This window comes from Apiospora hydei, assembly GCF_038363865.1.
Source record: "Apiospora hydei strain CBS 114990 chromosome Unknown utg000002l_segment0_segment0, whole genome shotgun sequence".
NCBI lineage: Eukaryota > Fungi > Ascomycota > Sordariomycetes > Amphisphaeriales > Apiosporaceae > Apiospora > Apiospora hydei.
This window is the reverse complement of record NW_027117361.1, coordinates 1,654,936-1,682,154: the sequence shown is the minus strand read 5'-3', so window position 1 is coordinate 1,682,154 and position 27,219 is coordinate 1,654,936. Positions and strand designations below refer to the sequence as shown.

Genomic DNA, 27,219 nt, shown 5'->3' with positions numbered 1-27,219 from the left:
TGCCAACGAGCGTGTAGTGTACAGAGCAACCCAGGGAACGGTGGGTGCTAGTGGAATGCTCGTCGACTATGTCAAGTGTCGAGATAGAGTCGAATGCCAGGTTAAGTTCGGGTGTCGTCTGTAGAAGAACAACAAGGAAAAGTCGTCAGATTCGTGGAAGACATTTCGTTCGTGCTTCGCCTAAGCCAAATAGAAAACCGCAAGGACAGCCGGGAAGAGCCGCCAGGATACATGCCGCCCCCATTCGTCCCTCGCACCATACCATTACAAGCTGGGTGGCGGCAATTTGCAAAAGAAAAGACCTCAGAAGAAGTGGCCATCACCGTTACCAGTCTGCATGGAAGCACCTGGATAGGTAAAGCCCTGGTTCAGACGGGGAGGCTGAGGAGGAGGTACCGTGAGGGCACTGCCCGCAGGGTAAGCAGCCTGGCCCCGAGCGCCATTCATGCCGTTGGCGTAACCGCCGGAAGGCATAGTGCCGTTACCCATAGTACGGGCAGCGCGGAGCGAGATTTGTCCACCCGTCTGGTCGGCAGGCGTGGTCTGGCCGCTGCTTGGGTTTGATCCGCTGCGGGCGTCGTGAGCTTGGATCTTGGCTTGCAGGCGGCGGCCGTAGGGAGTAGATCGGATGCCAGGCAGAATAGGGCGGATGGACTCGACAAGGTTGTGCTTCATCTGAGGAGTGGCATGCTCAAGGGCAGTCTGTACCACGTAATTGCCGAAGGAATCCCGCAACATCTTCTCCATCTCTCCCGAGTTCAGCATCTCTTGGCACATGTTGTCCCGGGAAGGCTCCGAAGCGCAGCGCAGGCACTTCTCGATGACGTTAGAGCTGAACTTGTGTCGGGATAGCATGCCAATCTTCGTGCCGAACTGGCGGACAAGGGGTTCAGTGAAAGATGGCTCGTTGAGGTCGATGATATACTGAACCACGTAGTTACCGAACGGATCTTGTACAAGGCGGAGGGCATTGTCGGTAATACGTGCGACTAGCCAACTCTTCTGGTCGCCAGAAGCATGGTCAATGCAGCGCTGAAGAACGCAGCAGCCATGACGGTGAGTGCCGACATCGATGCAGTGGTTGCCAACAGCATCAAAGATGAACTGGGCGTCTTCCGCAGAGAGCTTGTTAAGACACTTCTGGATGACATGGTTACCGTTCAGATCTTGGATAAGGTCAACCACCTGGTAGCGAAGAGCGTTGACGATGAGCTGCACATGCTCGGGGATTGAAACAAACTCAATCATCTTCTGAAGAGCTCGAGTACCGTGCTGGTTCAGGGCAATGCGAACCATTTGAGCAGAGGCATTTTGGATGAGGGTAGTGCGCTCGTCATCAGTGCAGTACTCTAAGAGTTTCTGGCAGAGGTAGTTGCCAAAGGGATCCATCATCAACTCAGTAACATGAGGGCTGGTCTCGCGCCAGATCTGACGGATCTCACCCGGGTTCCGGTTCTCCAGCTGCTTCTGGAGGAAGCGGCAGCCATGCTGATCCTTGCACAAGGCGAAGATCTCTCCAACAAGGTCATCGAGCGTCAAGTTGTTGAAGCGGGACATGGCTATAGAAATGTTAGTTGGGTAAACCTAAAAAGCGCCAACGGGGGTACTTGCCTTCATTGTCCACAGCACGACGCTGATTGATGACACGCTGCTGCGAGTCACGATTGTTGGTAGGACCAGACTGGTACATGGGGGCATAGCCAGTATACGCCTGGCCCGGGTATCCGTTCATATTCATATTGTTCATACCCATCGTGAGCATGTTCATGTTGTAGCCAGGGCCATTGTGGCCATGGGGACCATTGGAACCATGAGGGCCGTGGTGAGCATTAGGGCCGTTGGGACCATTGGGGCTGGCGGGGTTGTATCCGCCTGGGAAGAATGAAGGATAAGAGCCCATGGAAGAACCTGGGGAGGAGACAGAAGCAGAGGATGGGGTGGACTGCAGTTGAGCCTGAGTTGCAGGAGGTCCAAAGGATGGTGCATTGGCATGAAGAGCCGATCCAATCGACGGGAAGGTAGCAGACTGGGTGACTGCAATGTGACCACTGTCACCAGAAAGCTCACGACTGTGGCGCTTGGAATAGGCGCCAGGCGGGATGCGGCCGATACTGGCATTGTGGTTATGGAAGTGCTGCTGTGCGTGTGCGTTCGCATTGTTGTTGAACCCAGGTGTGACAGCAGACGAGGGGGTTCTTGACGGTGGGGATGTCGTTTGCAGAGAACGAGGTCTGCAGTTTGGGAGGCGTCGTCAAAACCTGGGCTGCGGGAGGGGACATGAGAGGAGCAGCAGATGAAGCCGTGGCCTCAGCGACAGCATCCTTGTAATAGCCCATATCCATGTTGTGGTTCTTCAGATCCAGCGAATGGCGGAAACCAGATCGAGCACCAATGTTCTTAGCATCAGAACCCTCTCCACCCTGACCATTATCATTCGAGTTCATCTGAGTGGAACTGAGCTGTGACAAGCTCTGTTGGTGTCGGTGCATAGAAGGCATCTTGTTCCAGCCGTTGGCGGTCTCAAGTGCAGAAAGATCGACAGCAACAGAAGAGGCCGAGAGCTAGGCGGGGTGACAATTAGTAAGGGGAAAATTGCAGATGTGCGCCAGAGTAAGAAAGGTTGGAGATTGCAAGTCCCAAAAACACCTTTTGCAATTGCATTCCAGAGGAATTCCAGCTGTGTTTTTTTTCCCTTGAGTGAAGTAAGGCAAAAGAGGCTTTTGGTCGCGTGTGAGGAGTTGATTGTTTTTCTTCTTCTCTCTGGCTTATTGGGGGTTTGGGAAAGAGGAGAGGGGATGTCGGTTTGGTATCATGAATAAAGCATTGTTCCTCCAGCAGACAATCAACAAACGCGATTCTTACAGCGCGTCGAAAGCCTCAGAACCCAGGTAGGGGAAATCGATAACGATAAAAAATAGACAAATAAATCAGATTCGAGGAACATGGCACTTACTCGGTTGGGGTTTGGCTTCTGTGTGTACAGCTTGGGGAAGCCGTTGTCGCCAGTGTCGACAGCTGTGTATGTAGCCTCCATTCCGGAATCGTCGTCTCGGAAGAGAAAGCCTGCAGCGTTGGTCTGGTCGATGTTGTCGTAGAGATTTCCTCTTCTCGTAACAGGCATCGAGTAGCGGTTGAGTCTGCCCAATGTCAGTCAGTACAAGAAGATAAGTTATGATAACAGGTCTCGAGCTGCAAATGTTTGGGGGAGTAAGACAGCGAAAAGACCAGGTCGATGCCAACTGGACAAATGGATACCCAAGTCGGACAGGTAAGGGTAGGTTAGGTATCGCCGAACTTTGTAGAGGAAGGAGGATTATTGTTGGCTCAAGCCTGGGAATGCAACATTCAATACTACCATGAAGTAAAGAAAGTCAAAGTGCGGGACAAGTGACCGTACTTTGCTAGGTTGTATTCCGACTCAGAAACCAAGGCAAGCTGGTCTGAACGATTTGATAGTGGAAGTTCTCATGTGCTTGCGCATACAGAAGCTTTTCCTCAGGCAAGATATGATTTAGGATAGGAGGTAGGTTGAAGGACTGGATGTGCAGAGATTGGGATTACCTGATGGAATAGAATATCCTTTTCCGCGCGTTCAACCGCAACAATCAATCTTCAAGTTGCAGGGAAAAGAAGATCTTCTACAATCAAGTGTTGGCTGAACTCAGCTTGACGAGATGAGTCTCCCGTTACGAATAAAGGGTGGGATATGTGTGAATGCGGGGAAGCAGCAGAGGAAGGAAGGAAGAAAGGCTCAAAACAATGCACTAAACATATGCTTAGGAGACCTGGCATTCAATGTGATGCAGACAGAGGTTTGTCCCAAAATCCGCTAGGCAAGAGATGATACTTGGGTGATTCACTCGAATTCAGAAAGGTGCCGGATGACCTTGATAGGTTCAAGCACATCCACCAAGCACAATAACAACACTTCCAAAGAACAAACAAGACACATTCGAAGGGGGAGACAAGCAAAATACATACGCATTCGTGGATCGGTGGCTGGTAGGGTCCTGACGAAGAGCCTCTTCCTTCTCATCGTCGTCACTGTTGCGCCGAGATCCTGGAACTGATCTGGAAGGAATCTGATCATCGAAGCCAAACCGAGATGGCATGACCGACGATTGGGGCGAAGTCAGCTGGGAGCCAGACCTGCCACGCTGGTTGAACATGGTCTGCGGAGAGACCAAGCTCGAAGTCGAATATCTGTTCGGACGAGAGAACATGGTAGGGAATCCAGACGAGGTTTCGCGATACTCGGGTGGTGTCGTCGGCTCGGATAAGTGGCCTGTTAAAGCACCACCACGGCCCAGATCTTCCTGCATCCGCAACAACTCCATCTCCTCTAGACGCTGCTGCGCGGCAAGTTTCTGCATCTCGGCTTCGAAGCGCCGCCTCTGCTCCACGATCTTCTCATATTCGAGCTTCTTCTTCTCCAGCTGCAACATTCAGTCAGCAATGCTTCTTGCGCCACAGAAAAGCGAATCAACCCCAAGTGTGCAGGCCAGAAGCTCTAGCAAGCTTGACCGGGAATCAGGCAAAGCGGACTTCAGAGGCAGGTGTCATACCAATTGGGCTTTATACTGGGTCTGGGTGGGCAAGAAGTCAGCCACGAGTTCCACAAGCGCAAGACATATATTTCAATATTGAGACATCCTCGGAGGACAACCCAGCAGGGCTAGACAAGTAACGGAGATGGCCGGCGGGGGAGCAGGGTCGCACTCACAGCAGTGGGATATTCCTGCGGCTCAGGGGGACGCTGGGTGTTTATTGAGGACAGTGTTGGTACACGCCCCGAGTCGGTAGTGAACCGACGGGGCAACGAGGTGCGATGATCTTGGCTCGGTACATGCTGCTGAGGCATGCGGGCGCCATTCCTCGGCGGGGACATAAGCGAATTCATTGTCGCTTCGTTTCGGGGCGCCGGCTGCTGCTGCTGCTGCTGGGCGCGGAATCGGTAATCGTCCATCATTCTTGTGGGGGTTTATTGTTTTCGTACTGTTGTTACAACAATCGGGGTGTTCGTACAGAGCTGGACAGGCCTGTCGCCGTTCTATAAACTACAGGATCGCGGGTTGGTGGTCAGCATTTGGTCCGTCCGTTGGTCATCAAAGGCCCAAGTCAGACATAGCCAGAGACAGGCGGCGCGACAAGCGGTCTTGTGTGTCTTCGGCAGAAACAATCACCACGACAACGGGGACAAGACTCTGTCTCTCTGAAGCGACGGAGTAGATTGAAGCGCAACGACAAAGGACTTTTGCGCTGGGCTTCTATCGGACTGATGGCTGGGGCAAATGTATCTCCTCTCTATCTGTGTGCGCCCATCTGCAGTGGTGCCTCAATCGCACGCACACACATACAAGACGAGTCAACTGTCGCCAAGGGGACTGACTGGAGGTGGAGGCAGATGCTCCGGGCGGGCTAACGAAGGGGCCAGACGAGGCGAGACGAGACGGGGGAATTTCATTGCTTACCTTTGAGAAGAATGAGGAACTATAGCAATAAAAACGCTTCCCTACACAGGGAGCGACAGCAAGAAGATTGGCCAACAAAATGAATGTGGGTTGTGGACGAGGAAAGAGAGCAAGTTGCGAAGCGAAGCGAAAGCCAGACCAAGATCAAACCGCTATGGATGGTGGTGGTTGTGGTGGTGGCAGTGGTAGTGCTTCTTTTGGCCTTTGGGGGGTTGAAGCAGGAACAAGAGTAACCCAGAAAATGACCCCCTGTCGGGGAGCCGATGGGACTGGCCTGGGACTTGGGGGGCCACAGCACAGGTTGGCCGGTGGCTCGTTACCTTCCTGATCCTGGTTCGTGGACCTGGGTCTAAAAACCGCACACACAAACTCCAGAGAGGTGAGTGACTCCAGCTCCAGAGGATGAAGGAAGAGAGTGAGGAAGATCTCGCGCGTGCCAGTATTAGCACCCTGGCCGGGGACGTTACGTACACCGTCGACTTTAGATAGAGGCAGACTGGACTGGCACAGGCATGGATCTAGTAGTAGTTCGTGGAGGGGTTACTCGATCTTTAATCGATTCGGTCCCCTTTCCAGTCACGTCGTTCGTTCGTTCATTCGTTACCCTGCTCAGCGCGCGTGTGGATGTGGAACATGTCCTGAATAATAAGCTCAAGTCATCTCTGCTTCCAGGCAAGGCAGGCTTCGATTTGACTTTGGCAACACCGAACCTAAGAACCAGATGACTGGTAAAGCCGCGTTTCTCAGACTATCAGCCCAAACTACATGTGCATACATACCTCTCTTTTATTACCTAACTAACTAACACTCGACTAGCCCTCAGTCAGACATATCTTGAATGAGACAACTGCAGGCGACGTCGCCGGGTCGGAGTCTATCAATGTGTGTGTGTGTGACGGTTTACGAATGCCGACTGTAGTAAGTAGGCCGGTGCACGTATGTAGATAGCCTAACTTGACCTCCCTCACGGATATATTTAGTACGGCATACGAGGTTGTCTACATGAAATACATTGTATAGGCAAGGTAGGTGTAGACCGGTTTTACTTGCGCAGTGCTGCACCATCGACTCGTAGCCAATCACGAATGACTGTTTTTTCTTTCTCTTCTTTGTTTTCTTGCAGTCATGCCCAACGGTCTCAAAAGTCAAGACGGAAACTCCACAATTCAAACCCATGGGATGCCAGCAGCGTGCAAAGCCCCTCAACACCACCACGAGCACAATGAGCTATGTACCAAGTTGAGGAAAAACCCAGAGAGAGGGAGGGAGGGAGAGAGAGAGGAGCGGTGAGCAGCAACCTAGCAACGAGACGGGACTGGTCCGAACTGTGGGCTTCCCACTACCTCCTAAGCCTTGGCCGATTCGCGGTCCAAGTGACAATCCGCAGCAGACTAGTGCGGGGACCCTAAGAGCTAGCAAAGACGGGATAACGCAAGTAACCCCATCCATGACTTACATTGATCAACCTCGTTTGGTTCTCATACGGCTATCACCACCTGGGATCTGGGCAGACACACGGAGCATGATCGAGGGTTGATCATCGGCTACATCGTGCTTACATACCTAAGTACGTAGGGCCGGACCACCACCAGAACCAAGTGTGCAACAACCTCGTTCGCGCCGAGGAGGGGCTGGAAGGGGAGATTGGGATGGCCCGAAACGTCGCGCTCCCCCAGCTGCTGCTTCTATGCAGATTCCTCTGCTGTCAGCATCTTCTAATGTCAGGTCACTGCAACAAGAAGGCCCTTAATCCTTAACCCCACAAAGATGCCCTGCAGGAGCCCGGAGATGGATGTAGGCATGAAATGCTGTGGTTGGACAGCATGTCACCCTTGCTCGGAACGTCGTTTGCGAATGAGGGGCCGTCCAGACGTCGTAGGCCGACTGGACCTCAGCGCTCTAACTCGAATGGGCCGTTTGAGTGGGCGTCTACACATGTTATACGCGGTGCCTAAGGTAACATCTCGGCTCGGCATCTCATCTCAGGTGCTTTCTTCGGTGCTTCGATGTTCTCTCTCATTCTGAGATAGCACGTTGATTGGTGTTGATCTCGTCTAACGTGTAATCGAAGCTACATACAGCGGGATCACCATATATCCGTGTGCAGTAAAAATACGAGCATGGCTTTCCTCCGGCATAGAGAACATATCTAGGTCAAGCATGGGGATGCTTGCTCGGAAAAAAGAAGAAATAAAAAGCCACCCGAAAAGAAAGAAGAAAATGGGCAGGGTTAACAGAGTGCCAGATGGACTGACTTCCGATATGCGCTTGAGGACGTCATTTCGAAGGGCACGCAGAGGTAAGCAGGTAAGATCATCCATCATCTCATTCTCATTTCCAGAGCGCAGCCTAGAAACCGAAACGAGGGGCAGCTATAGCTAGCCCGGCCTAGCATCCTAGGGCGGGCGGGATAATTGTGTGTCATGGGTCAATGGGCAATGGATGGTCCCTCGCTTGACCGGACGATTCTGTCGGCTCGACCACCGGCGCGGCAGCAACATCATCTCAATTTCCATGCCACCTTCGCGCTCCATGTGGGCTAGCGGGACCTCTCAAAGCAAAGGGTCCTTCGGCCGCCCCAAAGTTTCGCGTCGAGCCGAAATACCGCCTCGAAGTCAAATGGCTTAGCGCGGCTGCAAATGGTGGTAAATCCATGCAACCCGATTCGAGATGCGGCGGCTCACTCGTACGAAATATCACCACCACCCAACACCACCCAACACCTCGGCGCAAAACGCCCACGACGCCGGGGCTGACCTTGCTTCCTTTTTCGCTTCACCACCGCTACTTGCCACTTTCACTAGCACACATCTCCCCCCATCTCCCGACGATGACCATTGAGAAGGCCGTTGATCCTTAACGCCACCACGGGGAATTTGCCTTTTTGCACTTTGTGCATCGTTGAAGAGAAACGTGGTGTCTGACAAGAGTCTAGTAGTAAGTAGGTGGAAGTAGCCGTTCGCGCTATCTAATCGCCATGCTGGGTCGAGGGTATTCCACATGCGCGCCTACGGCTAGCTAGGCTTGGGCAATGGGGGACTATGTATCTGTCAGTGGTCGGATGATCGTTAGCCTAAACGTTGAGAAAGAAAAAAGAAGGAAAAAGAGGATTGCTGCTTCGCATAACTCCATATGGCGGAGAGATCGGTCTCGCAGCCCCTCATCATCGGCGGCAAGGCTTTCGCGGCACTCTCTCAACCTGCAGGTTTCATCAATCATTTGCAATTGGTGATATCAAGGAAGTCCTGTCTTTCAGATCCCTCGCCTCATTCACCGACTTTTGAACCGAATCAGACACCGTTTTCTGCCTTGCGTCGTCGTCTTCAACTCGCCTTGCCCTGCCCAGAAGTCACACACATGCTGGATGCATTCGATTGCATGGAAACTGGGAACGAGCATCGGTGGCTTGCAGCGCATATATCAATGCATGCTGGAGGCGGGGCATCGCCGACGACGCAGAGAGAGCATGGGGAGGCGTGTTGCTCCAACAAAGTCGGGAATGGGAACTCTGTCAGACTGCAAAACGACTGGACTACCCCTCGTACTAGCCTCTAACCGCGTGCCGCCCGACTTCTTGCATGCTTTTTCATTTTTAGATTGGTAAGAAAACGTTCCCACGATCGTGCAGTGAGTCGAGACCCTGAATTACTCCGTCCACGGTATCCGCTCCGGTCCCCGCCCCCCTCTTTCCCTTGCCTCATCATGCAGTGTGTCGAGATATGACGCCTAGCTGCAGGGCAAGTCTTCGATTCCACACGGTTCTGGAATGTATGAGGCGCCTGGGTATGTATTGCATGTTGCTCTGGGGAGGGTTTTATATGTGATTCTCCTGCATCGCATGCATTGCCAGCTCAGAGAGCGTCTATTCTACTTATGTGTGGCCCTTCCTTAGTTGCGACTCCGGAAGGCTGGCCGGCACGGCTGGCGCATCATGCTCGCATACATACTCGATACGATGACGAAAGACGGATGATTCAAGGAACAGTGTTCGGGAGAAAGAGTGGTATCCACGCCGACCGGCTCGTGAACAGGTGAGGACCGTACGTACATACATCTAGTGAATCAGGTGGGTATTCCGATCGAGCAGCCAGCATGGCACGGAGCCCAGTGCCAGGCGCCCAAGGATCTCTAGCGCCGGGGTTACTTCAACGCTGAAAGGTCCCAAGTCCCCATTCAATGGGTGGGCAAACGTGCGTTTCTAACACCACAAATTTTTTGCACCTGCAGGCACACATTGTTGGAAATGGATCCAGCAAGTGTGGCATGGAGGGCATGGAGACGGTGCTGCCTGCAGGGGAGACGTTAGGGCTTCGACTGCATTGCTCGATTTGGCCTCGTACATACATACGATGGGGTTATCATACATATGTACAGGATTCCCGGGTCCCTATTATAGACAGCTTACGTATGCAAAGTTGGTTGGTAGTATACGGTTAGGGATTACTATTATACCGGGTGAGGCTATTTTCCACTCGACTCGCTATACCCAGCCAAGCCCTTTCCTGGGTGTAGGACTGTGAGAGACGAATGCCCCCAGCATCCCAAGTAGCTTTGGATACTCAGGCTTGCCATGTATCGTAAGATACGATGCCTTGTTTCCAACTGTTCAGGCTGAAGTAGCTTCGGATTAGTTAGTGAGTTGGGTATACCTAGACCGCTCTTACCTGCCGAAAGTGACTAATCACATACCACCTTAACTGATATGCCCCTAATATAGGCCGCAGAGCCTCGTGAACAGTTTCCTTTTTGCGAAACAGGGCAACTGGGCAATATTAGTCTGAAACATGTGGAGTAGGTCAATATGTAGTGCGTGTCTATGTATCTTTGTGTTGGGCTGGTAATGATCGTGAAGGCTTCACGCGCAGTCTTCGAATTACTCTTATGGGAAGCGCAGAACATGCGAATCAGCGGGCAGGCTAAGCCAATGGACTTACTAAACACTGCATTGGCTTTTGGGGCAGCAGCATTCGTAGTCACAATAGCAGTCCTATCAGGTTAATAAGTCCAAATGGACCCGCGATGCAACCTATATAGTTCAGATGTAAGTGCTTGATGGGATGACTGCCATCAGGCTTATACGAAACCTGGTCATATGAGACCGGGTTGGCCTCACCAAGACTAAGTCACTATAATGGCAATCACGGATGGCTTCGAAGTCGGCGGGAGATTCCCTCTCGGTCCGAGTGCCAGCATATATCTTTTCAAAATCGCAAGCCAAACGTGATGTATTTCGTTCGCCCCAATAGACAGTAGGGGATAGAGCCGCAGTGATTCAGGTGGGTGGCGCGTTTCAAGACTGTACGAGTTGGATCAGATAGGTTCTACACGGACCTTTTCCTATTCGTATCGCCAACATGATTCCTCTCTAGTCCAATTTACAGTGCAAGTATTGAAAAGTACTATTATATATCTACAAAACTTGGTTTGCAGCTGCTCCCGATGTCTTTCAACTGTTCCATTGGCAACCAACTACACACATGTAGCTACCACCACTGCTCCTACCAAAGCCACACTTTGACGTGTCCAACGGCGCGTAAAAACCAATGAGGCATTCTTTTCAAGTTGATCCCATCCATAGGCGGATTTATATAGTCCAAGTAAGTGATGCTTTACCTATCACGGAGGTCGATGTTGCCTCTATCTGTAGGTCTCTTATCGATGCCACCTTTATCGCGTTGATCCGTGCGCAAGCTTGACGGATAGAGAAAGAGCTTATTTTTGGAGGGGCAGTCGTGAGCCTGCACAAGGTCTGAAGTACCTGTGGTCAAGGACGTGCAAGCAAGTCAGTATGTCGCACATCCCAAATGTGAAAGGCTTGGGAAGGCTATGGCAAGTCCAAATTCAATATTGTGAGGGCTTCTCAGAATTGAATGCTTTTCGTTTGTCTGATGCAGCTGCCACTCACATTCCGAGGGTACGTTAAGTACCTGCGGCCCTTGGCAGGAACACCCTGTAGGAGCCCCCACCTTTCAACGACGATGGCTAAGCTGCCCAATGGTGGCCAACGACAGGACGGAGTCATCTTTATTTAGCCTCGAGATTTTTAATGCCGAAAAAAATCCAAGCCAGGCCATCAAGTCAATCTGGGTATGAGTGATACCTTCACCAGCACTCAAGATGCCGCACATCGACGATGGATTCGAGGCTCTGCTGGAGCCATTCTACAATGGCAAGAAGCTCACCGACCCCATCTCGACCGTCGATGACAAGATGCAGCTTTTGCCTGCATTCTTGAAGGTCAAGGGTCTGGTCAAGCAGCACATCGACTCGTACAACTTCTTCGTCGACCACGAGATCAAGGAGATTCTCAAGGCCAACCGCACAGTCAGGAGCGATGCCAACTCGTCGTTTTTCATCGAGTTCCTGGACATTCGCGTCACCAAGCCTGATCGTCCAGGCTTCAATGAGGGTCCCCAGCCAAGGAATGAGATCAGCCCCATGGAGTGCCGACTGCGCGACATGACCTATTCTGCCAAGGTTCTTGTCGATGTGGCTTTCTTCCGTGAGAAGAAGCGAGTTATTCAGAGGAACCTGGAGCTTTGCCGGATTCCCGTCATGCTTCGGAGCAACAAATGCTATCTCTACGGCGCCAACAATGCCGAGATGGAGCGCTTGAACGAGTGCCCGCTGGACCCGGGCGGTTACTTCATCGTCGGAGGCACAGAAAAGGTAATTCTCGTGCAAGAACAGCTCAGCAAGAACCGAGTCATCGTGGAAGCAGACGAGAAGAACAACATCATCCAAGCATCTGTCACAAGTTCTACCCATGAACGTAAATCGAAGACGTATGTTATTCTGCGCAAGGACCGGCTTGTACTGAACCACAACGTTCTCGTCGAGCCTGTCCCCATCATCATTATCCTGAAGGCTCTGGGAGGTTTGTCAGATTTCGAGATTATGCAACTGGTTGCTGGCTCCGACGGCAGATTCCAGGACGACTTTGTTGTCAATTTCGAGGAGGCTTCCAAAGTGGGCGTCTTCACTCAACAGCAAGCTCTCGATTACATTGGTGCGCGGACGAAGATGGGCGGAAGGGGCAAGCCCGGAGCTGGAGCACCTCAGGCACGCAGAAGTCATGTAGAAGAGGGATTGGACGCCTTGGCGAACATCATTATTGCTCATATCCCGGTGGAGGGTCTCGACTTCTACCCGAAGGCCGTATACGTTGCGCTCATGACGCGGCGTGTTCTTATGGCATACTACAACCCCAAACTCGTGGACGACAGAGATTTCGTCGGTAACAAGCGTCTGGAGTTAGCAGGACAGATGCTGTCTCTCCTGTTTGAAGATTTGTTCAAGAAGTACCTCACGGACCTGAAGTTCGCCGCAGACAACGTCTTGAAGAAGAACAACAGGGCCAGTTATGACCCCCTAGGTCCCATCATCGCAAACGGTCGACATATTAGCGAGGGCATGAACCGCGCGATCCAAACGGGCAACTGGAGTGTCAAGCGATTCAAGATGGAAAGGGCTGGTGTCACACACGTCTTGAGCCGTCTCAGTTATATCAGTGCACTCGGAATGATGACGCGAATTAGCAGTCAGTTTGAGAAGACTCGAAAGGTTTCCGGACCCCGAGCACTTCAACCCTCTCAATGGGGCATGTTGTGTACGTCCGATACCCCCGAAGGAGAGGCTTGTGGTCTGGTCAAGAACTTGGCTCTCATGACACATATCACCACCAACATTGAGGAGGAACCGGTCAAGCGATGGGTGTTTACGCTCGACGCTAGTATCGAGCCGTTGCGGTGTTTCTCTGGCGCCGAGATGCATGCCCCGGGTGCTTATGTCATTTACATCAACGGTACACCTTTCGCCATGACTCGATTCCCTAAGCAATTCGCAAACAAGTTCCGAACCATGCGCCGCCGAGGTTGGGTATCGCCCTTCGTTGGTATCAATGTCAACAACAATCTGGCTGCGGTGCATATTGCCACAGACGAAGGTCGAATCTGTCGGCCTTACATTATTGTGAAGAATGGAAAGGCAAAGATTCAAGCAAGTCATTTGAGGCTCTTGCAGGCCGGAAAAGTCACGTTCGATGATTTCCTTACCAAGGGTATCGTGGAATACCTGGATGTCAACGAAGAGAACGATGCCCTGGTAGCTCTATATGAGAAGGACATCACGAAAGCTCATACACATGTGGAGATCGAGCCCTTTACCATTCTTGGAGCCGTGGCCGGGTTGATTCCCTTCCCGCATCACAACCAATCTCCACGTAACACTTACCAGTGTGCTATGGGTAAGCAAGCCATTGGAGCCATTGCTTACAACCAATTTAACCGTATCGACACTTTACTGTACACACTCGTATACCCTCAACGCCCAATGGTTATCTCGAAAACCATTGAGCTTATTCACTATGACAAGCTCCCAGCAGGTCACAACGCTACTGTTGTTGTCATGTCCTTCTCCGGTTACGATATTGAAGATGCCCTTGTCTTGAACAAGGCATCGTGTGATCGGGGCTTTGGACGATGCCAAGTCTTCAGGAAATACAGTACCGAGCTGCAAAAGTACAACAACGGCAGCCGTGAAAGAATTGGCGACCGAGACCCATCCCAGGCTGCAGGAAAACACATTGCTCTCTCTAAGGACGGAGTAGCCGATGTAGGCTGGAGAGTAGAGGCGGGTAACGTCATGCTAAAGAAAGAGACACCCGTTGAGACGAACCCGGGTGTTGGTATGGAGAGGAGAAGCGACGAGTACAAGGAGAGCCCCGTCTCGTATAAACTTCATGACCCTGCCTACATCGACAAGGTCATGGTGACACAGACTGACAAGGACACCCACTTGATCAAGATTCAGACAAGGCAAACAAGACGCCCCGAGCTTGGCGATAAGTTCTCATCTCGTCACGGACAGAAAGGTGTTGTTGGTATCATTGTTGACCAGGAGGACATGCCGTTCTCCGACAAGGGCCTGGTTCCCGATATCATCATGAACCCTCACGGTTTCCCGTCGCGTATGACAGTCGGCAAGCTCCTCGAATGCCTCACGGGCAAGGCCTCCATCGTCCGGGGCCGCAAGGACTTTGGATACGGCGATGCCTTCCGCTCGCATCCGCTGGAGGAGATGAGCCGGAACCTGGTCGAGGCCGGTTTCTCCTGGGAGGGCAAGGACTACTTCACATCGGGCATCACTGGCGAGCCGCTCCAGGCCTACATTTTCAATGGCCCGATCTACTACCAGCGCCTGAAGCATATGGTCCAAGATAAGATGCACTCGCGATCCCGGGGCCCTCGCGCCATCCTAACGCGCCAGCCGACCGAGGGTCGTTCCCGCGACGGTGGACTGCGTCTCGGAGAAATGGAGCGTGATTGTCTGATTGCGTACGGCGCCTCCCAGCTTCTACTCGAGCGCCTGATGATCTCGTCCGACGGCACCGACGTCGACATCTGCCAGAAGTGCGGTCTGTTCGGCTACCGCGGCTACTGCAGCACGTGCCGCACCAGTCGGGAGGTGGCCAAGATGACGATGCCGTACGCCGCCAAGCTGCTCATTCAGGAGCTTATCAGCATGAACGTGGGCGTGCGTCTGCAGCTCGAGGACGAGTTCCCGCATCCGACCAATTAGTATAGACCGGTGCAGTAAAGGGGGGTGAGTGAGTGGCGGAAAGGAGCGTTGTTGCATCTCTAGGCGTTTTTTAGGCAGGATGGCCTGTTGGCATAATGGCATGGCGTTTGTCTTTGTGTGTGTAGATTATACTCAAGTTGCGACAATTATGAAAGACAAATTACGCAAGTGTTCATGACTTCTATGCGGTGCTCTTTTGTATATATGACGTATCTGAATATCCATGGCAGAGCAGAGTGATACACAAGCGGAGAAAACAAGAAAAAGAACCCTAAATTTTACAGAACACTGAAGCTGTAGGGTGATAAACATTATCGTTACGAAACATACTCATAGTTTCGCGGAAAGTGCAGGTGTATGGAGACATCCAGGAGAGCCAACCGAGCCACATTATTCACCCCAACCGATTTACCAAAGCCGGATCCTTAAATTTCTAGTTGATGGCTACCTACTCCTTATCCTTCTCAATACTCTTCAACCCACCCATATTAACCTCAAACTCCACCGCCCCGTCCAGCCCCTGCCCGGTGCCCGGCACATGCGGCGCAAAGACGACCTTCATCCAGCGGCGCCAGTTGCGCAGCGCGACGCCGCCGCCCGGCAGGTCCTCGTCCTCGATGATCTCCTTGCGGCCGTAGACGGGCCGCTTGAGCAGGGCGATGCGGGAGGCGATCTGGGTGGACCAGACAAGGCCCAGCGTCGGCGTCTTGAAGTGGTTGGGATCCGCGTACGGGTCGTCGCCCCAGCCCGTCACCCAGCGGTTCTGGTGGTCGAGCAGCAGGCTGGCGGGCGCGGGCGGGTCCTCGGGCGGCGGCTCGGGCATGCTGGAGCGCACGCCTACCATGTCGGCGAGGCTGCTCGTGGGTTCGGCGCCCGGCGGGGCTGCCAGGGCCCGCGGGAGCGCGAGGCGAGGGGGCTGTCTTGGGGCATTTGTTGGATGTTGGGGGTAGAAGACGGGGCAGCGGCAGGAGCAGCGGGGAGCGGGGACTTGGGGGTGGCGGCGACGCTGCTCTTAATAGCGAAGAGGCCCGGGGTCCCGCCGCCGCTGTGGGAGGAGGGGATGCGGTCCATGACCTGGTTGGCGACGACGACGGCTAGGTTGTGGCGGCGCGCGAGGTCGTGCAGGAGGTGGCCCATGCGGATGAGGTCGGCGGAGCGCGCGGCCATGTTAGAGCCGAGGCTGCCGCCGCGCTCGTACTCGGCGCGGTAGTTGGCGGCGACCGAGTCGAGGACGATCAGGCCGACGTTGTGGCGCTCCACCTGGACGGGGACCTGGTACTGCAGGATGTGCTCTTGCGACTCGAGGTCCGGGGTCGCGGTGCTCATGATGCGGTCCAGGGTGGGCTTCTTGTCCAGGTCTTTGAAGAAGGGGTTCCTCCTGAGCATCTGCGCCAGTCGTGTGGTGGAAAGCGGCGCCTCGGTGGATATGTAGAGGGCCGGCCGGCCGAGCCCGTGGGGCGGTGGGAGCTGGACGGCGAGGAGCATCGTCAACAAGAACTGCGTCTTCCCGGCTCCGCTCTCGCCGACGATTTCTGTGACATAGCCGGTCGGGACACCTCCGCCCAGAGCTTGGTCGAGAGACTCATCGAGGGTGCTGATGGTGCTCCAGCGCTGAGCCAGGTCAGACGCAGTCTGCTTCAGGGCGCTGGGCTTGTCTGGCTGCTTCTCCGAGACGCCCAGATCAACATGGAGGGCTTCCAGGACGGCATTGCACAGCCTCTTGAGATCCAGGAGGGGGAGTTTGGTGCGCTTGCCCAGGTCGGCGATGTCGAGGGTAAGCAGCTCGGCGGTGGTGACCTTGTTGTTCTCCAGTGCGGGCAACAGACCGGCATACTGGGCTGTGGGAAATCCCGGCAGGACGCGCGACAGATCTGTCATGGAGGCATCGGTTTGCCCAGCCTTGCGGCCTCCTTTGTTTTGATATTGGTTCCCTACTTTGGGGAGGGCAGACTTTCCAACGGGGGGATGTCTGGGTACAGTACCGGGGATGGGGTTTCACGCAGAACGCGACTTGTGGCAGATGCTCGAGCTAGAACAAACCTTCTTTCAGTGTCGTTCCTTAGCCTTAGTGGGGGTCGTTTGGGTTCAGCGAAGGGAGTGCCTGAAAATAGAAAGTACGGGCCTACATGCTTGAGCTTTTAGCGGGGCATCGCAGCTGTAGCAGCAGAAGTAGCACCACCGTTGATTCAGCCCGTCTCCACTATATCCTGTCGTCCCTCCTCTGCTGGGCATCAAATGTCTTGCTTCAGCGCGGAATCCTCCCCGCCAAACATTGTCGTCTCGTACGGTCTTTGGGTCTCTATTTCTACCAGCCAGGCTTCGCGCAAGTATACACTGATTCCACTCACACTCGCGGTCCAACACCTTTCCTTGATTGGATCCTTTAAGCGAATCTTTAGGTTTAAGCTTGGAGGCATCATGTTGCTGACCCTGGACTCAGTCGACGTGGTTCCAGCGTTCTCACCCAGCTATTTTCTTTTTTCGGCATAGTTCCAGTGTTGTTGGGTTTCTTCAGATATCACCTCTTTGTTTTGCTTCTCCCGTGATGCATATGGCCAGGGGCAGCTGTTGTGCTTTACGAGCTGGTGGCAGGCCCCAGCTGAGCATCAAAGAAAGAAGCAAGGCGGCTTTGCGGCGTTCTCGCCCTTCCGGTGTCAATATCAGCTCTAATAAGCCGTAAAGCCACCAAAGACTACCCGCTGAGCCCGAAGCCCAGAATCTGTGGCGTTCTTGTCAATCAATATATATGCAATGGACGGTTCCATCCCGTTGCATGCCGTCGCTCCGAGTCTCGTGATGCTGTTGCGCACAACGCTACTCTGCCAAGGAGCTACGCAGAGGTAGGCATTTTGCATAGGCGACCCCATACCAACCACAACCCCATTTGCCAACCTCCAGAGACAACATTGATTGTCCGCAGCATGACTCAGGCCCTCGGTCTGGTAAGGGGGAAGGGTTGAAGGAAGGGTCGAAAGATGGTCCAGCCAAGAAACAGAAAAACAAACGCCGTCACCTTGTGGCTGGCTCTTAGCGGACCAATTCCGCTCTAGCTCCTTCAGCTGTGCTGCACCCATGTGCGACCTAATGTCGTCTGGCCTGCTGGCGGCGAATCATCTATTCTGCTTTCAGCTACAGCGGGCTTGCTGTTCAGGAAATGAACCCCATCCCAAGGCTGAAAAGAAACGGGCCATCCGGTCCCCATCTCCCCCAGCTTGACTGGACGAGCAAGAATGCGCCTTGCCGCCTTTTGCTGCTTGTCTGGCCCAGGGTCTTGGCGATCAAATACGATGGATCAAGGGAAGGGGACCGGTATAGGAACGGCTGAGGAGGGGGAAGGAGGGCAACGGCGGCCTAATAAGAAAGACGCACGACTCCTCTCCCTCGGGTCGTATGTTGCTGTTAGGACCTCTTTGGTCTTTTAATCTCTGGGATTCACCGCCTGCTTGGACGTTATTCCGATCCTCGGTTTCCCCTTGTGGTCGTACTATTAGACTGGCAATTCACGATCCAGCTGGAAGACATTGCTGCTTGACTACAACCGATATCTCGCAGAAGTAGTTTCATTAGTCATGGCAAGACTTCTCCTCTACATTGCCCTCGGGGCAGTAGTAGAAGCCATCGCCGTTGAGCGGATGGTAGCTGCGCCGACAGATGTCTCTCTACCATCGGTAACTTTCGACTTCGCCCAAATCACGGCCCCGCCTAGTCTTCACGAGTTGGTGAAGAGACAGGAAGCCCAGACGGTGCTGGTAGGACCCGACAACACATGTGGTTACGTTAGCGGATACCTGGGTATGTACACCGTCCTATCCTATCCTCCCCTTTTCTTCCAACTTTACCAGGATAGTATTATTCACTGACACTCCTCCCAGCGAGTGCTTATACCTGTAACAATGTCCAGGCCCAGTGCGCCTTCTTGACGTATTCAAACATCGGTGCCGTCGCCTGCTGCAACAGCGCCACCTGCGGCTTCCGGCTCGGCTGTGTAGACTATGCGAAACTTGCAACGTCGAGCTGCGGCATCTCGTGTCAGAACGACCCCTATACCGTCAAATGGTAAGTTCTTCCTCTTTACTCCCTCGAGAGACCCATCGTAACCCAAGGTCTTGCCAACAACAAGTATGAACTAATGTACTTGCCTCACAGCTCAAAGTCAGCGACACCATACTGCGGAACGGCTACGTTCTTCAATGGCATCGAGGACTACTACTGCATGACCAGTCGCTACTCGACCGCCAAGCAGATGTTGACGACGTGGATAGGGGAGGACGACGGCCGCACCTTTTCCCCCCTGGTCCTGACCGTCACCACCAGCGCCGACCCCTCGGTGTCGCACGAAGACGGCCTATTCGGCGGAGGGGACTCGCCCACCACGGTCACCGCCACTCCATCACCAGGCAACAACAAGAACAACAATACGGATAACAACAAGGGGGCTCGTCGACCCCCGTGGGTGCCATTGTTGGCGGCGTCGTGGGCGGCGTCGCCATCCTCGTCATCGTCGCGCTAGCCCTCTTCTTCATCATCCGCCACAACAACAAGAAGAAGCAGCGGAATGCCGCCGCCGCCGCCAACGGCGGTTACCCTCCGCAAATGGTTCAGCAGCAACCAGGAGGTCCCAACAACGGACCCGGCGGTGCTCCTCCCGCAGCCGGCGGCGCAATGGCTGGCCACCAATCCGTCTACAACCCGGCCTACGACCAACAACAACAGCCGCCGCCACAACAACAGTACCCCTCCCCAACCCAGTCCCCGCCCCCGCAGCACCAGCAAGCACCCCCTTATGCCTACGCCGCGCCCGGGGGTGACATGAAGCCCCAAGCCTACGCCAACGTGATGACGCCGCCGAGCCCCACGACCTCGCCCGGCATCGAGCACAACAACCGCCAGAGTATGCAGCCTTCGTCGCCGACCATGACCGACGTCTCCTCCATACATCCGCATCACACTGGCGGCAGTACCATGGGCGGTGCGTACCAGTATGCCGGTAATAACGGCAGCGGCCCGAATGTGCCGACGACGGTGCACGAGGCTGGTGGTGATGCGGTGGGCAACTACGGTCCGCATTCAAATCATCGTGGGCAGTTCCATGAGATGCAATAGTCTTGGGTGAGAAGATAGGGGCCGAGGGGCAGGTGGGCGGCCGAGCCAGGAGGACAAACAAGCGTGGCGATTGGTTGCCGGGTTTTTTTTCCCCATTTGCATTGGGTTTCCGTCCCTCATCTGGGCTTCTGTCATGTCAAGGGAAGGGTTGGTTGGGTGATAGGGGTTGACTTTCTGGATGATGATGCACCCTTCCGAGGATATGTCTATATTTGCCATACAGTATATCTCCGTATCTACAGAGCCCCTGATATGTCATACTCGATGACGCTCAGGCTGTAATGTCTTTATAAATCATATTTTCACACATGACTACGAGATCGGTCTTCAGTATGTATAAGTAAATAATACGTTGGGGTTGCGTGAGCATATGAGAAGACCTGGGAATTCAAAACTTATAACAGGGAATCACTAAAGCCTGCAACGCTCGCTACTGTCCTTGGATAAGTAACATCAAAAAATACCATGATGCTTGCCCACGTATCGAGGTCACACGCGACTTCTGTCCCATCAAAAGTTCCACCAAGAGTCCGAGCCCCTGAAAAGGGTTATATCCTACTTTCGCCCTCTTCCCCTTCTCGGGCTGATCAGTACTCCACCAACCTCAACTTCTTGCCAACATCCCTACGGCGCGCCTTCTCAGAAGCTTTCGCTTCGCCTCCATCCATAGCCTCGCCGCGTGCCTTGAGAGCTTGCAAGAGCATACCGGCATCGAAGAACCCATCTAGAAAACCCAGTTAGTATACACATTCATTTTCAAAAAGAAATCACCAGTAACATAAACCAGAAGACGGCGCAATTATAAGATTGGAAAACTTACATCCACCGAGCTCGTCATCCTCGCTGCTCGGAGCCATGCTGTCTTCGGTAGGCGACCGCGTGCCGCTCATGTTGAGCTCCCTCCGGATAGCCTCGTGGCCTGTGATCAGGCGACCGCGGGCCCTGAAGCCCTTCACGCCCTTGGCGGGTTTGGTCGGGTCGATCTCGCGAGCGCGAGTTTGCTTGGAGGAGGTGGCGCGGCGGTTGGTGATGCGCAAGATGCGGCGAATTTCGAGGAGATAGCTCTCGAACGTGTCGATGAAGCGTTTTGTCTGCCGGTGTTTGCTCGAGACGCAAATGGAAAGGACGTCGTCCTTGATGATGTAGCCGATGCCAAAGCCATCGCCCGAGGTCGGGCCGAAGCCGAAATGACGGAGCGAGGGGTTGCCGCAGTTAGACGTCGAGAGGATCGTGTTATTCAGCTTATCCCAACCGGGATCTGAGAAAATCGAAGGTACTGGATGATACCGTGAGCGCGAGCTGCCAGTGCTATCACCTCTTCCCCGGGTCCTGATCTCACCATCCTGTGATATGACAGAAGAGTCTTTCCCTGGACTTCCCACTGGGGAACTCATGTCCACTTCCGAGCCGGTGTCTGATGGGCTGGTGTAACCAGTGCTAAGGGGAGGCTGCTGCTCGTCTACATACTTCTGCCACACGCAGAACAGCGCGTACAGATGGCGATCGCAACCCTCCGCCTTGGCACATTCCCTGGTACTGGCAACATGTCTCTCACACGCCTTGCGCAGTGCGCCTACCTTCTGTTCGGGGGATTGTCTCCCCAGAAAGTCTGCACAAAGTCGACCGACTCTTCCGACACAGATCGGATAGCCTCGGTCCGCCCGTGTAGGAAGACCTTGGTCATAGCCGGCTCATATGTGCATTCGATGCGACCATACAGACCGTAGTAAGCAGCCTGAAAGGCCATCTGGACAAAGGCATCGGGCGAAAACCCCATCGAGGTGATAAAGTTCTTCCCGTAGCCACCAAAGTCCAAGCAGGCGAATTCATTCTGTCCGATCAGATCAGCCAATCTAGTTTCCGCAAACCGAACGGCTATGCTCAACTCTGGCAGCATGTCCCATTCGAGTTTGTGCGGGGTGGTGTTAACGTCGCCAAAACTGTCAGGGTCACGCTTCCAGGGGTCCGGGCTCGTCGTCTTCCACAGACTGGGGGCTTTTCCGCTGATTGTCCTGGCAAACCTGAGGATTGTGTCGGTGTACATGTCACTGGCAAACCTGAGCACAGTGTGCCCGTCCACGCCTGTATGCTCAAAATTTATGCCTGCACTGCCGTTTTTGCAGACAATGATCTGTAGCTTGTCGTACCAACGGTTGATGCATGTGCCAACCTGGATCCCCCTCTCCACTTCGTTCGTGCCGCAAAGCATGTTCTGGCAGAGCTTCGCAGCTGTGTCCGGTTCCGTGTAATCGAGACACAGAATGAAAAGTGCCGAGTCCACAATTCCGAGAGAATCTGCGTTGTTCGATCCTTCCTCCTTCAACAGCACGTCTCTCAGTCCCGACCATGTTTTCCTGTTCTCGGTACTGAGGATTCCCAAAGCGCTCTTTGCCGCCTCCTGGATGGGTGTCTGTGCGGCATCATCTATGATCGTCTGGAGGTTGATAGAAAGGTCCTTCTCTCCCATGATCAGATCAGAGTTATCGTCGAAAACATCAAACCAGTAAAACTGCCCATGGCACAAGACCACGATATGCCTCGAGTCAGGGTCTTGTTCGATCTGGCATCCATTGACAGTTGGCACCCGGGCAGTTCCGAATAGCCGAGAGTATTGGTACATATCCAGGGGCTTGCCCTTGACGGTGTCGGGAGGAGCTCCTCCCGGCGTACAGCTCGAACGAACTCGAGTGATGATACCACCAGAGAGGCGGCACGAGTGACTTGGTTGTTCCTAGCAGGAGTCGGGTCATCCTCGAGTAAGAAGAAGGGGTTGAGGTTGAGGACGACCGGGTTATCAAAATTCAAGTACGAGTCGTACCCTAGACAATAGTTTAGTCTATCGTTCTTCAGGGGCATATAGATATTCTGGCTGAGGCTCACAGAATTGTTCGATATAACTCGTTTTCCCCACCGCATACTGCTGAAGCTTCTCCTGGAGTTCCGGTCCGTCTGTCTTCAAAAACTCCTGAACGGCCTGCCTCGTCTCGGCATGTTCCCTTGGGCCTTGGAGCGGCCTGAGAGCGGTAAGGTACTTCTCGGCAGTGTGCTCCAAGCTAGGGATGGGAAGTTTGGGTAAGTCATCCTGGGCAGCAAATGTTATGCCTTGACTCTGAGGCATCTCGCTTTTACTAGAACGAGGAGGCGTCGTCTGAGTCGACTGTTCATGTGCTGTGGATGAAATCTTTGGTAGGTCTGGGATTGAACGCGGTACAGATGCAGAGCCGCTTCCTGCTAACGTTTCGCCCAGAGACTTGGGCATAGAAAATATGCGGACTTGAGTAGGCATCGTATCAGTTGGTGTTGTCGACTTAGGCATACAAGGGAGAGACGGAGGTGCTTATATTCAAGCCGCGTAGGGCTGTTCGGTAAAAGTAATGACAATCTTGAAGGCAATAAGGTGGCATCCCACTATAGTTGTGCCAACTGTGGCTTCGGCATAGGTGATATAGTATGTGTAGGTAGTGTAAGTGCAAAGCCGCTTGGCCGGTAGAGGGTTGAAACGGGGCTGAAGTGTCCGAGGGCGAGGGGAGATAGGCTTTCAAGATATAGATATATAGAAAGACAAGAAAGGGAGAGGGAGAGTGGGCCTTGTACCTGGGGGAGGTCTCGGCTTGTAAACAGCGCGCATGAGAAAGCAGCAATGCAGAAAGAAAGCATGTGCGATTGGGGGGATCGTCCCAAATAGGGACGGTCACCACTTGGCAAGGGAACGTTGCGAGGGCAGGACATGATTGGCTCCGAGTCAGTGGACTGGGGCCCGATGTCATCCGCAGACCCGACGACACATATTATGGATGCGTCGCCCAAGCAGACCGACCGATTTGTCGGGACTGAAACCGGGACTGGGTAGAGGGTCCAGGAGAGAGATCTGTGGAGGTGAAAGTATACTTAGGTAACGCACCTCGAGTGGCAGGGCCAATCCAGTCGATCTTCGTTTTTTTGCGAAATCCCAAAGAAGCTGCAGGTGCTCACTAACACAAGCACGTACACACACAAACACACGTATACGTACGAACCGAGCCTATGTTGCCGGGCAAAGATCACACAAGCAAGCAGTTCGAAAGTGAAGATGGAGGTTTATTGCCGAGAAACCGAGCACACACAATTGCCCGGGGCTTCACCTGGGGGAATATTAGCGATTTCATTTCGCAGCGATGGGCAAAAGCACTTGTCGATGGCCATGACATGACGCAGGTTGCATGTGGTCTTTGCAAAGTGTCGGACTGGGCAGTGTCATCGGTACCAGCGACAAGGGGGCTTGGGGGATCTGATATGTGGGTTTTGGGGGAGACCCACCTGGCTTGGCTTCTGATGTGCGTTGGAGGTACGAATATGGAGGAAATAAGTAACCCAGTCACAATGCACAAGCACACCCCATGGGGAGAGTGGCAATCGGTCGTCTTGTTTGCAGCGAGTAACGGGCGACAGCAATGATGGGCGTGTTGCTTGCTTGTGGTGTGGGTGATCCGAGGCAGGCTTGGGACTTCGGACCAGTGGAGGAGCTCTGGTTGGACGTCGGGGCAAAGGGTTTCTTTCGCCTGGAGCGGCCAGGCGCCTATCCCAAAATCAAATGATCCACCCAAAACGAGGCACGCAGCACGCAGCCCTGGTTCGGAGAGCGCGAGGGGAGGAAGGCAACGGGGCCTCTCGACTTCTCGATCTTTGTGGGTTCGGATGGGTGTTAGTATGGAAACTTAGGACGAACTAGGCAGAAGAAATCAAATCACACGCGCAAAGACAGGCGTCGCTCGCAGGACTTTCGAAGTCTCTACAAACAGTATATATTGCGAGGTTGAGCAAGCCTCTTTGCTAGCCGGTCAGATTCGAGTGAAACAAAGAGAGTTTTCGTGGCGTACCTGCTGACGGACGGGAAGTAAGCTGGTAGATAAACGTTTCTTTAAGTAGGTAGGTATGTACTGTCGGTACCCAAGATTAGGTAGGATATGTAGTACTTGACGCTTGACGTACGCTGGCAGATAACCTACGTAGCAGTAGCAGTAGGTAGCAGTAGAAGGAAAGAACAACGAGGTGGGGCCGGATGACCGGGTGTCGGGATGACCATCTCTAGGCAGGGTCTGAAGATAATTGGGGTTCTGGGTTCTTTGCTCCTTGCCAAGCCAGAGCCAACGACATGGTGATTGCGGGGTGCTTCCAACTGCATGCACGGTGCACGGCGCTTCTTAATCTCGACTTATTGCGGTAGGTATATTAGGTATCATATATGCTCATCAAGTAGTGTTGCATTGCATCTTTCTTACTTGGGCACTTCTTCTCCGAGTTGATGAGGAGAGAGCCCCCGGACGTACCCCCGGAAAAGTGGCATGTGAACTCGCCCAGAGCATCTTGAGCCCACCCAGCACAACATCTCCGCCTCTTCGAAAGATCAAAGGCAGGTACACTTCGCTTGAAATAAGATCTGCTGAGATTTGTCATACACAACCTCGTTATGTCCGAATTTGTTTTTGGTTGCTGCGATGGACTCAAATCAAATCGATGTGTGAACCAGCTCGCTCGGCCTCGGAATCAGAAACACAGTAAGATAAGACGGCCACCCCGTTCCCAAGGCAGTGGAAGAGACGTGGGCAAAGTCATGTACAGTCCCACTATGACGACTGCAGCTTACTCCTAAGAAGATGCCCAGGTGCCCAGCAGTCACGTGGCAGCTTGGCAGAGACCATGCATGCTGGTCATGCTGAATTGGAACAGAACTCCGAATACTGAGACGAAAATAAAAGAACTCCCAGCTTATGTGGGGAAATTCCATAGTCTGTTCAGTCGTAAGTCGGACTGACTGGAAGATATGCAGAAGAAAGACATAACGAAGCGCATAAACGACTATCGTCGTCGAATTTTGCTTGATGTTTGGGGAAATCCCGAGAAAATGCCAGCCCAGCATAGGATCGCCGGCGACGGAATGGCAACAGATTACGACCCCGGCTCGGCTTCGGGAGATGACATTCAGTAGCCTAGGCTCACGGGAAAGAACAAAGATGGTGAAACTAACAGATACGACCGTCTAGCCGATCCAGGGGGCACACGAGTCTGGGGTACTGCCTGGAGATGCCTTAAGGCAAGCCGCTTATAGAGTAGGTAGATATAGGCAGGATCCCTGCTATGACGTAGGCGTACCTGTCTTGCCATCGGAAGCCAAGGCCATGAAGAATGCGTACATACGCATCTAGATGATGCTGGACCAGTCTGTCCTAAGCGAGCACCACCTTTAAGATGGGCATGCAAAATACTACAGACCTATTCATTAACGATTCTCGATGTTGATATCAACACGTCCCATCCTAACTAAAGTTGACATACGAAGAAAACACACCTGGTAACCGTCGCAGTTGCACATTCTACTGAAAGCATGTATAAACAATACATGTCCAGCAGTTTCAAACCATTCTTACCCAGCCCCAAAATGATAGATCAGTAGGCAACTCTGAATACACACGCAATCCTATCTACGGACTTGGTAATCCGAGAAGGAGGCCCGGCTCGTTGGCAGAATGCTGGACAGATGTGTCAGATCCAGGAGGGGTCCAACAACGGGCGCGGGGGACAATAATTGAATTTTATTGCATACCTACATGTAGTTATAGGAGAAGGAGAGGGCTTAAGTTGATAATCACAAATAACCAGCTGTCCTGCCAACGGTGGCCGAGTGGTTAAGCATGTGGTTCACATCCCCATGGGCTTGCTTTCTTAGAGTAGTGCCACTCTTAAGTCATACCACCATCTAGAAAGACAGGTGTGTTCAATCGCTTCCCTCGGCCACCAACTATTAATCTTTTAATTTTTCTCTTTCTCTCCGGGACAACAGTCCCCGTGAAGAGCTCACGAATGGTGCACACACAGTGTGCCGTTCCCAACACCTGCGTGTCCCAAAGGAGATCCCAACAGCGGATATCCTTCTCACCAACAAGCCATGATCATCATGGAGCATACCGCAAACAACGAGACCAGACCACCGGGATTGCCTCCATATGCGACCCAGCTGTCGAAGCTGCTGGCTGGCTGGCTAACTTCAGCCCTCGAATACGTCTGATGCCAACAATGAGAAAACCTCTCT

The 27,219-nt window shown here is 53.2% G+C and overlaps 5 protein-coding genes across 5 annotated transcripts; 2 read left to right on the top strand and 3 right to left on the bottom strand.

Annotated features, from left to right (window-relative positions):
* Positions 1 to 303: 303 nt before the first annotated feature.
* On the bottom strand, positions 304 to 4,969 carry PG997_000522 (ARM repeat-containing protein; the record flags this gene model as incomplete). Its single annotated transcript, XM_066804837.1, has 6 exons — positions 304 to 1,559; positions 1,600 to 2,134; positions 2,187 to 2,561; positions 2,954 to 3,137; positions 3,982 to 4,436; positions 4,724 to 4,969. 6 exons carry the CDS (start codon positions 4,967 to 4,969, stop codon positions 304 to 306), a joined length of 3,051 nt encoding a protein of 1,016 aa, XP_066674610.1.
* Positions 4,970 to 11,588: 6,619 nt separating this feature from the next.
* On the top strand, positions 11,589 to 15,050 carry PG997_000521 (DNA-directed RNA polymerase III subunit RPC2; the record flags this gene model as incomplete). Its single annotated transcript, XM_066804836.1, has 1 exon — positions 11,589 to 15,050. One exon carries the CDS (start codon positions 11,589 to 11,591, stop codon positions 15,048 to 15,050), a length of 3,462 nt encoding a protein of 1,153 aa, XP_066674609.1.
* Positions 15,051 to 15,498: 448 nt separating this feature from the next.
* PG997_000520 (DNA repair protein RAD57) lies at positions 15,499 to 16,928 on the bottom strand (the record flags this gene model as incomplete). Its single annotated transcript, XM_066804835.1, has 2 exons — positions 15,499 to 15,970; positions 16,039 to 16,928. 2 exons carry the CDS (start codon positions 16,926 to 16,928, stop codon positions 15,499 to 15,501), a joined length of 1,362 nt encoding a protein of 453 aa, XP_066674608.1.
* A 1,691-nt stretch (positions 16,929 to 18,619) lies between these two features.
* Positions 18,620 to 20,153, top strand: PG997_000519 (uncharacterized protein; the record flags this gene model as incomplete). The annotated part of the gene is made up of 4 exons (XM_066804834.1): positions 18,620 to 18,842; positions 18,923 to 19,106; positions 19,197 to 19,447; positions 19,483 to 20,153. The coding sequence occupies 4 exons, from the start codon at positions 18,620 to 18,622 to the stop codon at positions 20,151 to 20,153; spliced, it is 1,329 nt and encodes a 442-aa protein (XP_066674607.1).
* Positions 20,154 to 20,740: 587 nt separating this feature from the next.
* PG997_000518 (choline/Carnitine O-acyltransferase) lies at positions 20,741 to 23,439 on the bottom strand (the record flags this gene model as incomplete). Its single annotated transcript, XM_066804833.1, has 5 exons — positions 20,741 to 20,877; positions 20,974 to 21,683; positions 21,731 to 22,713; positions 22,824 to 22,972; positions 23,034 to 23,439. The coding sequence occupies 5 exons, from the start codon at positions 23,437 to 23,439 to the stop codon at positions 20,741 to 20,743; spliced, it is 2,385 nt and encodes a 794-aa protein (XP_066674606.1).
* Between the last annotated feature and the right edge of the window lie 3,780 nt (positions 23,440 to 27,219).